The 18,905-nt window shown below is 39.1% G+C and overlaps 1 protein-coding gene across 3 annotated transcripts in view; it reads right to left on the reverse strand.

The window, feature by feature from the left end:
* Nucleotides 1-18,905, reverse strand: part of WDR72 (WD repeat domain 72) — a 243,332-nt gene that overhangs the window by 84,204 nt on the left and 140,223 nt on the right. For all 3 annotated transcript variants that reach the window (XR_011380912.1, XM_008268981.4, XM_051822363.2), the window contains 3 exons: nt 16,701-16,789; nt 11,914-11,993; nt 9,117-9,312 (listed from right to left, as the gene is read on the reverse strand). Coding sequence is in view for 2 of the 3 variants with exons in the window: in XM_008268981.4 (XP_008267203.3) it covers nt 9,117-9,312; nt 11,914-11,993; nt 16,701-16,789 (365 nt within the window). In the remaining variant the exon portion in view is untranslated. The remainder of the gene's footprint in view (nt 1-9,116; nt 9,313-11,913; nt 11,994-16,700; nt 16,790-18,905) is intronic.

Genomic DNA, 18,905 nt, shown 5'->3' on the forward strand with positions numbered 1-18,905 from the left:
AAAAGGGATACATTTTCCTCCGGTTACCATTTCTCTAGTAATTGCCACGTTGTAGACATGGTACTATCTTCTGAGGATAAAAAATTCACTCAATTCCTGCTTTTTCTCTTAAGGTATTCAGTCCCTAGTTGTAACAAAATTGTTTTCAGAACTAGGCACTCATGTCCTTGTTGGCAGATGGAACTGCCTTGGATGGGGGAATTAATTCCACACAAACCCCCAGGCTCAGAAGCAGAGACGGTGTCATGAGGGAGAAGGCTGATCCAGGTCAGCCAGGCCATGAGGAGGGCTCTGTGTTAGTTGTATGGGGGGTTCCTGGGTGCAAGACATCAGAAATGAGCCACAAGTCCATACAGAGGTGGGCGAGCGGGAACGCAGGATGCAAATCCAAACACAGAGCAAACAGTGTTTGAGGCAGCAGCTCCCTAAATAGTTCCTTGGAGAAACTGTTGGTGAATGGAGAACAAGGGGAGGGACAGGCAAGGCTTGAAGATCTGTAAAATTATCCAATTAAAAGCACCTCATGTAAACTTGAATAGTGAAGAGGCAAACAACCGGTCAAGAAAGAGAAGCTTCTGAAGAATCACAACTACAGTCATTAATGTGTGTGTGTGTGTGTGTGTGTGTGGGCGTGCTGTTTTTATGCCATGTGATGACAGTATTAGTAGAAAACACACATTTCAGTGTGCATTCAAAACCATGTCTGGCTGCTAACCAACAATCACCTAATTTTCCTGAGCCCTGCCTTCTCTGACTTGTTAGGAGTTGGCTGAATCTTCAGTGCAAACTGTCTCACTGTCTACCATTCATCCACCAAGTCAATAAACACTTATTACCAGCTACTCGGTGAAGGATCATCTTAGGGGATAGGAGGAAAAAAGATAAATAGACCAGATGCCTGTCCTTGAGAGGTCAGTGTCGGGAGGCCAGTCTGTGCTGGAGGAACAATAGTGCAAACCACATTGATTTCAGCGGCAGAATCTAGATCCCTTTTTCTCGGTCAATAAATGTAAATGGGTATGCAGACAATAATCAATAAAGTGGTGCCTGCACAATTGTTACTAAGGAAATATTTAACTCAGTCCCTTGACGCCACCCTCTTCATGCGGTTGAGCCAGGCTGGCATTCTGACTGTTCATGAGGGGAAAAAAAGACCACGAAATACTCTAGTTCTTCATATGCCACAATGAAGATCATCAATCTCAATGTCTGTGAAAAATGAAACTACTTTTGAAAAAAGAGCAGTGAACTCTATCAGTCTTTGTAAGGCAATGCAATCTTTAAGATGATACAGAGAAGGCAGGAACAGTGGAGAAGTTGAGAAGAATTTATATGGCTAACTGAGAATGGCTGAAATTTCTCCATTAATTTTATAAGAACTTAAAATATAAGACGGGGCATATATTAACCCCCAAAAACCACAGTGTTGTTTTGAAAACTATGTAATGTTTTGTACGTGCTAAAATAGCTTACCTGCTTATGATATATAAATCTGTTTAACGTATGAATACCTTTGTATATTTAAGTAAGATTGTCTAATGGATACTTCAAATCAATGCATAAAAATTAAGTTTTAGATTACTTTCTATCTTCCTTCCAAACCTCCAACTCTTCCCCCGTGGAACTAATATGTATTTGTTAAACTTTTTACATTTCCAACATCTACAAGTTGACATTTCCAGCTTCCAGGAGTAAAACTCCTTATTTTGTACTACTAAAACTTGCTAATTTATATTCCAAATGAAAGTATTAAGTATGGTTTTACTGGAATAACAAAATCCTATATTCAAAGTTTTATAGTAAATCTTTTTTCTGCTGTCTTGTCAATATCTGAAGGTTTGCTACCTTATAATCTCAGATAATACATAAAAAAGGAACTTAGTGTTTGCTGAATTAAATAGTGAACAATTGTGCATAATGAGGACATAATATCACATGGTTGTGAACAACCCAGATTCTGAGGGCAGACCATCTGATTCTGTTACTTCATGGCAATAAAACCTTCCACAAGTTACATTACTTCTTTGCATCTGTTTTATCAATTAAATGGGCAAAATAAAACCACCTATCCCTAAAAGATTGCTGTCTGGGTCAAATAATTTAAGGTATATGAAGCACTTAGAACATACTAAGCTACATCAGTGATGGCTGTTATCATTGTCATTGTCATTCTCATTGTTATTCTGGAAGACTGGGGGTTGGGACATGGATTATTCAGTTCGCATCACTATAATGATATGTCTGACACAAGCTAATTATGAATAAAAGAGGTTCAGCTCAAAGTACTGGAGGTTCAAGGGCATAATTCCTGTGTTGACTCTGTACTGGTGAGGACCATCTCATTTGGCTGCACATTATGGCTTGGGAAATAATTAGGGTATCCCCCAAAGGCCCGTGTATGAGTCTTCATCCCCAGAGTTTTATGTTCACGGATTAAGAATGTATCTTAATAGAAGTATGATGTCTTTTTTTTTGACAGGTGGAATTAGAGAGAGAGACAGAGAGAAAGGTCTTCCTTTTCCATTGGTTTACCCCTAAATGGCCACTACGGCCAGCACTGCACCGATTCACAGCTAGGAGCCAGGTGCTTCCTCCTGGTCTCCCACGTGTGTGCAGGGCCCACTGCTTTCCCGGGCCACAGCAGAGAGCTGGACTGGAAGAGGAGCAATGGGGACAGGATCCAGTGCCCCAACTGGGACTAGAACCCAGGGTGCTGGAGCCGCAGGCGGAGGATTAGCCTAGTGAGCCGTGGTGCTGGCCAGAAGTATGAAGTCTGAGGGCAGGTCTTTGGAAAGTGATTGTACTGGATTAGGTTGTTGGGGGTGGAGCTTCCAGGACTGAATCATTGTACTCATGAGGAGAGAGTGGGTGTGCAGGAAGAGGATGCTTCCTGGCTCACCATGGGATGCTTCTCGGCACTTGCTCCACCACTGCCGGCCTCTGCCAGGTGCCAGAGTAATGGGGCAACTGATCTTGGACTCTGAACATCTCAACTGTAAGCCAAAATAAACCGTGTTCCTTCTTAAATCGTCCCTCTCAGGTATCTTAAGGTAAACAAACAATAACATCAGGGAGCCAGTGCTGTGGTGTAGTGGGTAAAGGCACCACCTGCAGTACCAGCATCCCATATGGCCATGGGTTCCAGAACCAGCTGCTCCGATTACTTTTTTTTTTTAAGATCAACTTAGTATATACTAAGTAAAGATTTCAACAGACTGCACCCACACAGACACACAAAGTATAAAGTACTTTTTGAATACTAGTTTTACTGTTAATTTGCATAGAACAACACATTAAAGACAGAGATCCTACATGGGGAGTAAGTGCACAGTGACTCCTGTTATTGATTTAACAATTGACATTCTTATATATGACATCAGTAATCACCCAAGGCTCTTCTCATGCCAGCTATTCCACTTTCAGTCCAGCTCTCTGCTATGGCCTGGGAAAGCAGTGGAAGATGGCACAAGTCCCTGGGTCCCTGCACCCACGTGGGAGACCTGGAAGAAGCTCCTGGCTTCAGATTGGCACAGCTCTGACAGTTGCGGCCAATTGGAAAGTGAACCAGTGGATTGGAGACCACTCTCTCTCTCTGCCTCTCCTCTCTTTGTGTAACTTTGGCTTTCAAATAAAAATATCTAAAAAAAAAAAAAAAAAAACCACCACCACCAACAAAATAACTAATACAATTTCTTTCTTACGTGTGTGTTTCTTAGATAATTTTGGGGAGGAAGAAAAGTGCACAGGTGGCTTCAGTAGTCTTGGTAAATGGCTACATTTTCCTCATTGCAACTTTTGCTTGGCTAAATCCTGCTCATCCCTCAGGTCTCAGTTCAGCAAACCTTTCTTCAAATATATGCTTTTAACCCAAAACACTGGATTATCTGAGCTTGATGACCTCCCAGTCTCTGCTGGGACATCTTGTACATGATTATAGCTAACTTGGTTGCAGTTTCATATCCTCCATTGGGGAGTTTGCTCTCTGTGGTACTTCTAATTCTTGGAGCAGTACAGGGAGGTACAGAAGAAGTGACATGGAGGATGATGCACTAGCTTTTACTCAAAAACTGGAGATGGGAGACTGTACAACATTGAACCTTAAATCATCAATCTGCATGACCAAAATCTACCAAATCTGCTCAGAGGCTCCCAAATCAATCCACCCAAAGATTGTAGTTGGGAAACTTTCCTGTGGGAATTATCAAAGAGCTTGAAACCTGCAGCATCATTCCTTGTATGTTTGTTTTTAAATAATATACATGCTATTACAATCAACATTATTTGTATCACAAAATATATATTAAAAGAGACTGCAAAAGGAAGAAATTACAAACACACACAGCTCCTTGTAAAGCTTGAATAAGTCTCTGAGTACCATTTGTATCTTGTATGAGTTTTTATGTCAGTATTATCTTCAATCCATAGTTTCTTAGCTGGGAACTTACATGCCTCTTGTCCATTTTGGGGGGTATTAGTTTAGTGAAAACTAGAAAGTAAAACTGTAGCACAACTAAGTAGGGACACTTGAAATTGAATCCACTAGGAGCAGTGTTTTGTTGAGTGGATGTTTCATACCTGCTTCAGCATATCTGGAATTCCGTATGTGACTCTAAACAGTACAGAAACTAAGTAAGGACATAAGGATCAGGCCACATATCATCGTTCTTGGCCTCCAAACAACTAGTAATACCATCCCAAACAAAATAGGTTCTTCTTGTCTTCTCTCTTAGAAAATCCAAAATCCCCAGGAAACCCCATGCCTTCTATGATGTGTCCTTCGTTACTTCTCTGTGCCTTGCTCACTTACATCACGGAACTTTCCTAAATGATGTACTTGGCCATAAAGAACTCTCTAGCCTTCTCATGTAGGTCTGGAGACAGTACAATAGGCAGAAGAAGAATGCATTTACAATAAATAAGACAGCCAAGGAAGAATTTCCCTGTGCGGGAGTCAACTGCATTTCACGACCTTCTGACAACTAGATGGACTACTTCCCACAACTAGTTTTTCCCTTCTAAAATACTCGGCAGGTAAAAACACCTGCCCAAGCCTACCTGAAAGCCCATACAAGCCTGCATTTGTGTATTCAGAAGGAACTCCAAAACTTTTCTGTTGAATGAAAATGTGATTTCACAAGGAATGCAATTTCCTTGATTTACAACAAATGCATGATTTTAGTTAAACAAGCACATTTTCTTTAATTTTCTGCTTAAGACTTTGAAAATGATGTATGTAATAAAGATTATTTGCAATACTCATGGCTGATGCATTATGTTCACAACCACACAGTTTAACATGAAATTTAAATTCAGCCAATAATTCCAAGGTGACAGTTTTATCTACAAAGGTTCCATTTCAACCAATTTATTTAATGGAATAATTTGGAGCACTCATTAAACGGATCCAAACAACACTGAACAAAAGTAAAAGGAACTAACTTTCAAATGCATTTTGATAATAGAAACTATTGCTGTTTTTAAAGCAATGAATCTGAGCCTCAAATGTGAGTGTTAACTGTATAATTTCTTATTAGAGAGATGCAAGGAAGATAGCAGTTTAATCATTGTGAAGATATAAACTCAGAAAAAATCTGCCATCCTCACATAAAACACTGATACACAAATATTAAGACATCAAGTAAAATATATGCCATGAAAAGTAACAAGTGAAAACCTTGAAAAATAAGACAAAATTAGAGAGTTCAAACACCCATTATGCTTCAACTCACTCCATTAGATTTCCATTGCTTTCTAGGTGCATTGCATATAAGTAGTTCCAGAAGTGAGGTGATTTTCCTTATTATATGGTCTGAAATGGCAATGATTGAACACTCTGCATTTTCTTTGGTAATAGAAAGTATGATTTATGGGAGAAGAATAAGATTCAGAGAAAACCACTCAATAAATGATTCAATTTGTAGGTCAAGCTCAGTTAGGGCAAATTTTCTTCATTACTGCCAGTATGCAGAGTATAGTTTACTTGGTAAGAGAGTGATTTTGAGGTGAATACCTGGGATTGCTTTGTGTTTAGGATAATTTGTGTTTAGGATAATTTTGTGTCTGACATATATATGTACATATATCTACATAAAAACCCCTCTTAAGTCACAATTTATTCATTTGAAAAATTGAATAGTAAGAAGAAGTATGCCTCCAAGTGTAAGACACACACAACTGGTACTATTCAAGATAACTGGTACAGGGATGCATATATTTTTAGAACTTATTTTAACACTACTTAATACATATGAGAAAGATAATTAGCATATTCAACAAAAATTTTAGAGATGTTTGTAGGTAGCACCATCGAAATTTCTCTTTTCTTAGAGATTTTTTTTAACTTGCTAATAACTTCATTTCCACCAATATGGACATTTTGAAAACTGAAGTTGTCTACATAACAGGTTCAAATGCTAGAGGAAGAAGTGTTAGTGGGTTTGGTGAGAATTAGAGCAAAAAGTGATACAACATTCAAGAAAGATTTGGCACAGTACTGGTGTGTACAAATAACTCAACTGTTGAGGTAGGTGTTTCGCTCAGCAGTTAAGATAGGAGTGCATGGGTTGGAGTCCCTGCTCTACTTCTGATTCCAGCTTTCTGCTTAAGCACACCCAGGGGGCAACAGGTGACGGCCAAAGTACATGGGTCCCTGTCATCCATGTAGAGGCCTGGATTGAGTTTCAGGTTCCTGGTTTCAGCTGGCTCAGCACAAGTTGTTGCAGCCATCTGAAGGAATGAATCAGCACGTGGAAGATCTCTCTCTTTCCTCCCTTCCTCTCCCACTCTATTCTTCTCTCTCTCTCTCTGCTTTTCAATATATAAATTTGTTTAGAAATAAACTCAAGGACTGTTTTATATTTTTTCCTATGACCTAGTATTGTCTTATTACCATATGGCTAATAAACCAAACATACTCCATTCTAGCATAAAAGAAGTTTAAGATTATACCTGGGCAACAAAACTATCATATTTTATTTTCAAATGATTTACAAATGAAATGGGTCACCAAAAAATGAGTAAAAATAAAAGAAAACCCTAGAAAACATTGGCTGGGTGTAAAGTTCACAGAGGACAGTTGACAAGGACCTGGTAAACTTAAAAACAAACCATTTATCATAAGGATACTGTGTGAAAATACATGCTGCAAAAACACTTGGGCTAAGATCACTTGGCCTATGAAATCTGAAAAATCATTATACTTAGCAAATAGCACCTACACTATCTCCATAAACTTTAACTTAGGGTATGTGAAATAAGGAAGAGCTGTCTGCTTGTTTTTTTCCAGCTCATCGAATAATGTAGTACATATCACCGTAATTCAAATCTAAAAACATTTCTGGTAGTTTTACTGAGTTCTGGATAAGTAATTTATCAAGGAAAAAAGGGCAATGTTAATATTTAATATGATAACGTTTGGATATTTCACTTCTTCGATGCATGTTACAAGTTTCTAACTTAAAAGCAACTGAAGTTAATATTTTCCAGCAAGTGAAATTTCTTGGGAAAATATACACTCAAATTTTATGAATGCTTTTGCTCTTTCAAAGAAAACATTCTAAATTTCTTTAATCAAGATATAGAAGAATTTTAATATTTTTATGTTTTCATTCTCATAGCAAACTAACAATCAATTTTCTTTTACCATAAAGGAATGATCATTAAATAATCATAATTAATACCCAACATAAAATCCCAATGCTGTTACTCACAATAAACTGAATTCTATAGTAAGAACAGTTCTTATGGCAGAGAGAGAAATGGGTACAGAATTTGGCTCAGTCTGGTAAAACTCCAAATATGGGTAGGCCATGTAACAGCAGAATTCATTGGAAGTTTCCCTTTGATTGACCTGCAACAATTTCTTACCCAGAAAAGAGGGCTATTGATAATGAATAAGCCAGACTCTCAAGACTAGGGCTAAAACTCAGAGATGCCATGCAATGAGAGTTAGCATATGATGAATGGCATGTCTTTAGAAAGCCAGCAGAAACTGATCAGTGACACTGAGTGCTTCTCTGTGTGTTCAAGAATTCAAATACATTCATTGTAAATTTAAAAGCAATTTTTCCATTTCTTGCTTGAAAGTTCTAACACAATGACAATTATTAGATAGTACCAAAAGGGAGCTCCTTCATAGAGGTGAGTTTTTTATCTGCAAAACAAACCCATCCTTTGAAATAGCCTTTTAGCTTTTCAAGATATTTACTGACTTCATCATTATTAGCAATTGAACTGGCATTAGAAATACTCTACTGATTTTGATCTTTGACCTTCACTGAATATGCCTTTTTATCTCTTACCACATTATACTCTCCTAACAGTAATCTTATAAAAATAATGAGAATAATAACACATTTCCAAGAATAGCACCTGTTTTAAGAGTAATACCATAAATATATATAATAATATTTCTCTGAGCCCAAATAAATAAAATCTCTTTTTGAGAGATAGAGGTATCTGAAATTTTAACAATCTGGAAAAATATAAATTTTAACGTGCTTTCCTGACAAAAACACATTTAATCATATTATCCATTTAATTATCAAAAGGTTACTAATAAAGTTGAAAATTAATTTAGTACTTTTTAAGCTGTTTTTTAAAGTCATAGGTTCATGGGCTAAAGAATCAGGTAACATTTTACAGTCTAAGTTTTGACTCACTCTCTAGCCATAAACCATACAGATTATTCCAACAAAGTTACACTGAGAAAACTTGTTATAAAATCAAATGGTCCAACTACAGTGCCAGTTTAATTTTATTTAAGATACCACTTAACAAGGTACAAAATGAAAACAAATTTAGGGTCCATTATATGTTAAGGCTATCCTTATAAAATGTATCACATGAAGCTATTATTTTTAATTATCTTCCTTTTGAAGTATTTAACTTCAAAATATTAGAGATAACAATATGCATATAATATATGACTATAATGAATTCTAGAAGTTTTTCAACAACTTGACAACCATAAGAAGAATTAATAGCAGACTTGGTCAGAAACAGGCATTTGGCTTGATTCTTGCAGAAATTACATACTGTGAACTCATATTTTCAAACAAGCTCTAAATAGTAGAGAAGTCCTAATGAAAGAGAAATCCAATAGACTTTGTACTTACTGTGCAGAGGCACAGTGTTTCTAATGCACTGTAACTCTAGTTCCTCAGCCCATTCCTTCTTTGGGAAGATCTGCATTATCTCACAGTTACCATTCTCTGCCAGGGACACAAGTTGGCTATTCACTGGTATCTTTCTCCAAGGCTTCATGTGCTGTTGAACTTCTGCCAAAAGAACAGCTTGTATTGCTTCAGTTACCTGTAAAGTTTCACCATGAATTATTTTGAGTATTGTTACAAAGACCTGGAGGTCTTTTTGAAAAATCCAAACTTTGGAATTTTTATTTAGAAAAAAACTTTACCATAAATGATAATGTTCTGTTCTGCTAGAATTAGTAGCCAAAGCAATTAAAATGTGGATCATAAGAACTGGGACCCTCACTTTGATGTTGCAATTATAAATACAAGAGATTCTTAATGGGAACGTGGGAAGAGTTTTCAATTATTTCTATTTAAGCCATTTTCATTTTTCCTGAAGATAAAACTCATTTTAATATATCACTCAAAGATAAGGTTAGCCCCTCGAATTCTGTCTAGTCCTAATGTTATTTGGCTAAGACCACTGGGTTCAAGTGCTGTTTAATACAGAAGATTGGGGCTGGCGCTATGGTACAACAGGTTAAAGCCCTGGCCTGGAGTGCTGGCATCCCCTATGGGTGCCGATTCTAGTCCCGGCTGCTCCTCTTCTGATCCAGCTCTCCGCTATGGCCTGGGATAACAGTTGAAGATGGCCCAGGTCCTTGGGCCCCTGTAACCATGTGGGAGACCTGGAAGTGGCTCCTGGCTCCTGATATGCACAGCTCCGGCTATGGTGGCCATCTGGGGAGTGAACCAACAGATGGAAGATCTCTCTCTCTGTCTCTACCTCTCTCTGTAACTCTGTGTTTCAAATAAATAAAATAAATCTTAAAAAAAAAAACAGTTACAGAAAAAAGGTTAATGATAACATCACTCAACTAAGTATATGCATATGTGGTTTTATGTAGATTAAAATACTTGGCAAGGCATGCAACATACTTGTGTATTCTCAGTCAAGGACTTGTGGTTGGGTGGAGGGGAGGGGGATGTTTGTCACAGAGCATCTAATGAAATATCTTATTTTAAAAATGAAAACCCAGGGGCTGGCACCGTGGCTCACTTGGTTAATCCTCCACCTGCAGCACCAGCATCCAATATGGGTACCAGGTTCCAGTCCTGGTTGCCCCTCTTCCAGTCCAGCTCTCTGCTGTGGCCCAGGAGGGCAGTGGAGGTTGGCCCAGGTGTTTGGGCCCCTGCACCCTCATGGGAGACCAGGAGGAAGCAGCTGGCTCCTGTCTTTGGTGCTGGCCATAGCGGCCATCTGGAGAGTGAACCAATGGAAAGAAGACCTTTCTCTGTCTGTCTGTCTCTGTCTCTCACTCTGTCAAAATTAAAAAAAAAATGAAAACCCAGAGGAAACATCTCTGGGTTACATAACTGTTGGGCATGCCTTCTGACTTTAATTCTGTGTTCTTTATATGGTATACGTCCATCCAAGATTCTGTGTCTTCACCCCTCAGTGCAGAAGCTAGGGGAGTCTGCCGAGAACCCTGACTGCTAAGACATAAGGATGAGCACAGGAGTTAGGAACAGCCCAATAAAAGCCAAGAGTTGAATCACAGGGGGAAAAGGGGCATTTCTGGTCTAGGCAGACTTAGGATACCTCCGTTTCACCCTTCCTTGGCCAAGAGTTCTGCCACAACCCAGGACCTGCTCCTTTGCCCTCAGAACTATGCCCTCTGTCAAGCTGGTTCAAGTTCCATCATTAGAGGATGTGGTGATCTGGAAACACTGTCATCATAAACAAAACAGGGGTATTTACCCTCAATCTCTTTTGTGAGTCCTGGCACCATGTGGGGCATTTATGCTCCAGGGCCATCCAGAGAGCTAATGCTAATGACAGATGCTCCCTACATTACTTGGTGCAAAGAGCCGGGCCTCTGACTTTAAAATATGAAGTTTCCTAATAGTACTGGAGTGGCGTCCTAATCACTGATTTCCCCCAGTTCGTGTCCAGCTTACACTGAAATAAATGCTTGATCAGGGAGTGAAAAAACACCAAGTGGTACACCACAACTGCATGCAACCCACCTAACTACTTAAAGCATGAGTTTCATAAAGAATTTGAGAATTTGGTTACGCAAGCATTAAAAGAGATACTTGGCAAGAGTCTATACTGGTCATGAGGCCCCAGGGAATCTCACGACTGTTTTACATATGAGGAAGATAAAAAAGCCAACAAGTTAAACCTATCTTCCAGAGTCATGCATCAGACTAACAGCAGAAATGAGAGGAAGATTTTGAAGCTTGGGCTTCCAGTAGAATAGCATAGGCTAGAGCAATATGTGTCTTATTGCCAGCATTTCACACAAGGAGATAGGATCAAGAGACTTAAGTGTCCTTAAGCTTAACCATTCCCAAATCACATTTGATTTCAGGGTGGAAAAAATGGATCCTGATTTTGTGTAAGATTCCCAAGTGTAGGCACTTAAATGTCATGGCACATTTTGAAATAAAATAATGGATGACTCTCTCGCCAACTGAAGCCCCAGTAGGCAAGAAGTTAGCTATGATAACATGAATCTCCCTGCTCTCAACCTGGTACCCCTACGTATGTTATTTTACAGCACTTCCCTCATCTCCATCTCTGCATCAGGCTTGTCAAAAGCAACATCCAGGGAGGACAAGAGTAACTACTTCTCATTCTGTCAAGTAAAAAGAAGCATCAATGTATCACAGCAGCAAGGAACTCATAACTTCAAGACCGTGAGCAATGTCATACCTGTACAGACTGATCTCTCCAATAGGAAATCAGCTTCACAAGTGAAAGGTCAGCCTCAGGTATATGGGATTCATTCTTACCTAGAAATAAACAGCACACATCTGTATTTTGAGAGTATTAGAAATCATGTCATTCAATGGACCTTAGTCTTGGCTGCTCATTCTAATCTGTTGAGAAGTTTGATTTTGCAGACACAAAGCCCAGGCTCGATATTCCAGACCTTCAGGTATAGTAGGTCCCAGAGAATGGGTTGAGCAGACATGTATACTTTTACAAAGCACTGATTTTCATGTACCTTTCTGGTCAGGAACTATTCACATACACACGCATGTATATGTATGTCTATCAGTTATACTACATAAGTTCATGTGAAAGCCAATCCATTTTTATACTTTAAACCATTCTTTGCACTTTTTGCTAACCCAAAACGGATCACCAAATTTTACAATTCTGTGTTCATACAAATAGTCCTTGAAATTCTATCACGCTATGAATCAGTATTTATCACATATAAAATCAAATCAAAGACTTCCTTTGATTTCTCCTTGCCTAATTCTTCCATTCTGATCAATAGGTAAAGCACTAATGTGTCAATTTGACTCATTTTGTTATGTATTGTTTCTTTTAAGTTTGCCCTCTTTAACGTCCTTTCTATCTATTTGCCTTAATGTTCAGTGTGAAATTTTTAGAGTGAGCTAGTGCTTGGTGTATTTAAATTGATCCATAGAGTGTCCAGCAGTCCTTTACACAAAAAAGCACTTAATAAGTGCCTTTTCATTAATTGAAAATGTACATATAATCATCTGAATGTAAAATCAATGAATGAAGCCCTTCTGATGGCCAAAGTATATTATCTAGGTGTCAGATCTTGGAAGTGAGTTAGGGAGGAATGAAAAGGGCTTGCACTGGCGGGAGAGTTGCTACCATAATTGTCTATTTAAATTAATGTATTAATGTGTGTTTGACATCCTAGTATCAACTATTTAAATATTTGCTCAATATGCTTTTCACTGAATTGCCACTCTGTGTATTAATATATTACTTTTTTAGACCTATTAGTCAAGAGAATGTGATAGAAGCTTTTGGATATAATGCAAATTGAGACTAGAAAGAAATAAAGAAACTTCTTTTTAAAATTTATTTATTTATACTTATTTTTCATTTTATTAGGAAGACAGACAAAGAGAGAAACAGAGACAGAGAGAGAACTTCTGTCCTCTGGTTTGCTCCCCAAATGTCAGCAAGAGCCAGAGGTAGGCCAGGCTGAAGCCAGGGTTCCCATGTGGGTGGCAGGGACCCACGTCATTGACCGATCATCTGCTGCCTTACAGAGGGCACATTAGCAGGAGGCTGAGGAGCGAGGACTCAAATTGGGCATTCCAATTTGGGGTGCAGGCATCTCAAGGGGTGTCTCAACCATTGTGCCAAATTGTTGCCCCTTATTAAGAAATCTCTAAATATTCTTTTTCCTGATGGAGCATATGACTGATAAGACTGCAAGCCATACATAAAACATGCAAGTCCGATAGAGCACTACGATTTTCAAGTCCTATTTTTCATTTCTTCATGAGCACAGCTGCTAAGAGAAATTTTTCTTTTGATCTCTTTTCTCCCTCTCATTTTGTTGACCTTGTGCCTTAACCATCAAAGCCCAGTATCGGCCTCAATCGTAACTACTTACTGGCATCATGGGGTAGTTCACAGTGCACTTTAATGTGATGTTAAAATTTTAATATGAGATAGAAATGAGAGCCAACTTTTCCTGGCAATGTCAGCGAGTTAAAGAATTAATTGTAACTTTGGGAGGAAAGATAAAAAGAAAACATCCCAGGCTTTCCCATATTGCTCAGCCACCATTGGTGCTGCCTGAAATGAGGATTGGTTCCTGTCAAACCTTCTGAATGTGCACTTCTGCTCTTGCTTCATTCTTCAGGATTTGTCTCTATAAAATTAAACCAGGAAGTGAATCCTTGCTTTTCTTTTACTCCCCATCTTCCTATTACTTAAAAGCAACCCATGTTTCCTTGGCCCCTAACTGAATTTTAAATGCTATAAATGCCACCCTAGCCACCAGGGAGATTTTTCAGTAATAACACTAGTTGCTCAGGCTGCTTTGTTTGGCACAGCCATATGAAAATCAAGGGCCTACTCAGCTCTGGCTGGCAGTTCCCCATCTTTGTAGAATTATGTGTGTTATATCCTAATTCCAATCCATTTCCCAGTGACATGAAAAAATGAAAACTGGTTAATGAACCCTAGTAAGAGCAATTATGTACAGAGGAGGCAGACAATCCAGACTTGGACCATGCAGAGAGAACATTATGTGTGATCACAAGTATGAGTAGTGGCCTCAAATAGCAGAAAGAGAAAGTTCAGAATCAGCTTTGGGTTGGAATGCCGGCTTCTAAGCCCAGTGGCTGTGAGACTGTGAATGAGTCATCTAACTTCTCGAAGCTCCACTTTCTCTAAAGGCACCTTGTAGTGTGCAGCATTGTTTCCATATTAAATGAGAAACTACAGGTACATCCATCAGCAGAATTCTTAGAATACACCAGGCACTCAATAATTGAAAGCTATTAATAAACTCTCATCTGAAAACACTTTAAATATTCCTCTCTGTACTCCTGTGAGGCCCACAGCGCACTGTTTACTGTTAGGGCCATCCCATTATGTAGGTCACTTGATGTAGAACTTTGGAAGCACAATGCACATTCAGTCTGTAACCTTACTCCTTCTTTATACATGTAGTGAATAGGGCTTTTAAAAGATTAAAAAAAAAAGACATGCCCTCACTACATAAGTAGTAGGTGGCAGAGCTGCATCTTGAACCTTAGCCCACTATCTCATTTATCTCCAAAAGCATGACAGAAATCTCTATCCCTCAGCTGTATTCATCCATTAACTTTATTCATCTATTAACCCAAATATTATTTGTTTAATTCCTTCTAGGTATTGTTTCAGGAGCTGGGAATACAGTGAAAAATAAAAGTCATGAAAATGTGATACCCCCTTGAGCACATGCTTGCTCCAGAGGTTAAGTTGCCACTTGGGATGTTCTCATTCCATACTGGAGCACCTGGGTTTACTTTCCAACCCTACTCTCCATTTCAGCTAGAAGGTCCCTGCCACCCACATGGACGACCTGGATTGAGTTGTTCCATTCTCCTGGCTTCAGCCTGGCTCAGCCCCAGCTATTGTGCATATTTAGGAAATGAACCAATGGACTGGAAGATCTCTGTTTCTTTTTGGCTGTCTAATTCTCTTTCAAATAAAATAAGCATTAAAAATTGACACCCAGGGATTTATATTTTAGTGGCAGGAAACAAATAACAAATTGAAAACTGATCTATGTCAGATGGTGAAAAGGATGATAGGGAAAGGGTGAGGGAGTTCAAGGGAGGAGGTAGGGCACCTTTACTGATAGGGTGGCATTTGAGTGAGACATGGAGTATAGGGGCAGGTGGAGGGAGAGTAGGTTTAGTCATATGGACGTCTGGGAAAAGAACATTCCAGGCAAGGTGAAAACCACTGCAAGAGTCCTAAGATATGATGGTTTTTTTTTTTCCAGATAAGAGGTAGGTAGAATTTAGTTAAGCAGGGGATTACTTTAAAGAGATAAGCTCAAGTGGTATGTGTGTACAATGACATAGGTAGAACAGTCAGTTCATATCGGGCCTTGTAAATTATGGTAAGGTCCTTGGCTTTTTTTCTTATTGAAACAGAAGCCACTGGAAGCTGACCAGTAGAAGAGTAAGGTACTAACTTAGCTCAAAACAGATCGATCTGCCTGCTTGGTACATAAGAGTATAGTGACAAAGTGTAGGAGCAGAGAGGTGGTTAGGACCTCCAGGCAAGACAGGCTGAAGGCTTATGAGAATGACAGGAGGTACCCTTGCAAGTGCTGGGAAACAGATTCTGGGATATATTCTGAAGGCAGAACCGCCATGACTACAGGAAGCCCAAATGTAGGATATAGAGATAATTAAAGTAAAAATTATACAAAGCTCTTGGTGTAATCAACTGGAAGTTTAGAACTCTGATTTACAAAGATGTCAAAGATTTGGAAAAGCAGGTTTGGGAGATAAAATATCCATTTGACATCAAAGGTAAATCTGAACACTGAAATTACATAGAAGAATTCAACATTATTATTCAAAAGAATATAGCCTCCATAACAATATACTATTCTAATGTAACAGTCACTTATTTGGTAATAAAGATATTAATACAATAAACTTTATAATAAATCACATATGATCTGAGTTTAATATCTATTTGTTTCCTTTACTGGAAAGTTTCACTTATGCTGGGATTTCAAAGATAACCTGGCAAAAACCTATGTCTTATGTAATGTTTATTTTAACTGCTATACAGTTACTGTAATACTATTTTATTTTTTTAAGATTTATTTATTTGAAATAGAGGCAGAGATAGAAATGGACATAGATATATACATAGAGATAGCTCCCATCCACTAGTCCACTCTCCAAATGACTACAAAAGCCAGAGCTGGGCCAGGCTGAAGTCAAGAACCAGGGACTTCATCTAGGTCTCTCAACACGAGAGGCAGGGTATAAGAACTTAGGCCAACTCCCCTTGCCTTCTCAAGTGATTAGCAGGAAGATGGATTGCAAAGAGAGCAGCTGGGACTTGAATCAGCACTCTGATGTGAGATGCACACATTGCAAGGAATGACCTAGCCTGCTGTGCCACAATGCCAGCTTCTGATTACCGTATTTTATAGGAAAAAAAAAAGTAATACCACATCTGTATGGTAACTCCCTTACCATTTCGCAAGCAACCATAGAAGCTTGAAATATTCAAAACATCAGACCCAGGACTTTTCATCTTATGAACAGATTCCATCTTGAAGGAACTGCAAAGAAAAAAAAGATTTAAAGGATAATATTTAAGAGGTAGCAAAAATACTTGAAGATGAATTGAGGATACGACTTCTTGAACAATTTAGCAACTGCAGGAGTTGAACACAAATGAGCTGTAGCAATATCTTTCCCATTAATCTGTTTTCTGAATATTATTTCCCCATTTTGCTCCTATCTCTAACCTTAATCTCAGTTGAATTGCAAATACCAGTTTACCAGAATTATCTGTGATCCCATTTTCTAGGAGGGCACAAGCTGCTTTGGGTCACATGACTTCTGGGTAATGCAGCAAATTTCTGAATCCAAGAATATTGACATTGGCCAAACAATTCTTTCCAGGTACCATTCAGCTTTACCATGGGCCAGTGTTTCAGTTGAAGGCGTTTTAGTTATTATCGGAGATGCATTCATAGGCAGTTATTTTCCTAAAATTCTGTTAAGTAATGTTCCCAGTTGTTAACCATAAAAGGACTTCTCAGCCTTCCTAAGCACAGTAAAATGTCAGTGAAGTACCCCAATTTGTTGGAAGGATTTGGTGTGACAGACCCGATATACATTATTCTGATTTCTTGAAAAATACCTAGGTTTGGACAGTAGATCAAATCTGCAGTGACTGATTTAGAGAGGTAGCCTCAAATCCTGACACCTCCATTTCATAATTTATTTGTTTTAAAGAAGGATTTCTTAAAAGAATCAAATAACATGTGGCAAAATTTAAGGGCCATTTAATGAAAGGCATTGGAAAGCCCATAAGCTCCCCTAAAGGGTACAGACACATCCTCTGTATCAAGAACAAACTCACAATGAAAACCCCTGGCAACTAATGACCAAATCCCTCACCTGCTCTATGGCAACACGGGTAGGCAAGGAAATAAAATTTGTTTCCAGCCCAAGTTTTTAAGAATCTGAAGAAATATTGCTGATCATCTACCCCAGCCACATCATTTTGTAAATTAGAAAAATAAGCTTTGGAGAGGCTAAGTGACCAGGCCACAGTCAGACAGCTGGTGTGGTAAGAAAGCCAGGATTTGATCACAGGTCTTCAAACTCTAAGCTGACTGCCTTTCCTGTAACCATACTCTGATGCCATGTCATTTCCCTGGCAATAAAAAGAAAGGAAAAATAAGAGTCTATCTGGCTGGCGCCGCAGCTCACTAGGCTAATCCTCCGCCTTGCGGCGCCGGCACACCAGGTTCTAGTCCCGGTCAGGGCTCCGGATTCTGTCCCGGTTGCCCCTCTTCCAGGCCAGCTCTCTGCTGTGGCCCAGAAAGGCAGTGGAGGATGGCCCAAGTGCTTGGGCCCTACACCCCATGGGAGACCAGGATAAGTACCTGGCTCCTGCCATCAGATCAGCACGGTGCGCTGGCTGCAGCGCACCGGCCGCGGCGGCCATTGGAGGGTGAACCAACGGCAAAAAGGAAGACCTTTCTCTCTGTCTCTCACTGTCCACTCTGCCTGCCAAAAAATAAACTAAAAATAGACTCTTTTTTAAATTTTTTTTAAGACAAGATTTAGGCATTAAAAGCTAAGAAAAAAAAAAGCAATTAGGGGGAAGTTACATGGAGGAATCAAGCTTTACCAGTCCCTGGTTTCTCATTACTAGATCCGCCATGCAGAAATTGAAAATCTTGCAACACACAAGCATCACAAGGTGTAGAATCCTAACACTGACCCCTCTACCGCCTGTTTGGATTTGCATCAGACCGCAGGACTGCTGAGGGCAGGGAGTCTATTATATCATGCCCTGCACAGGTGTTGAACTCACTGACCTCTTCTCAAAGAACAGCAAGTTCAAGGACCATCTAGGCCATGCACTGGGCAGTCGGAGTCTCTCCTTAGGCTTTCTCAGCTTGCCTCTCACTCTGATTATTCTCTTTACTCTGCCCAACTACACACTACAAATGTTTTTCCTTATTCCTTTATTCACTGTTTTCTATGTTTTAGCATGTTAATGAGTCCTTATTCAAGTCAAAAATTTATATTTCTTCTTTAGGCCAGTGGTTAAGAAGTTTTGTAAGTAAGTACTTGGGGAATTGTATTCAGTCCTATAACTGAAATTCAGCAGGAGAAGGTGAACAGAATCAAGGCTTTTAGTCAATCAACCTCTAG

This window comes from Oryctolagus cuniculus, chromosome 12, assembly GCF_964237555.1.
Source record: "Oryctolagus cuniculus chromosome 12, mOryCun1.1, whole genome shotgun sequence".
In the NCBI taxonomy this organism is placed as follows: domain Eukaryota; kingdom Metazoa; phylum Chordata; class Mammalia; order Lagomorpha; family Leporidae; genus Oryctolagus; species Oryctolagus cuniculus.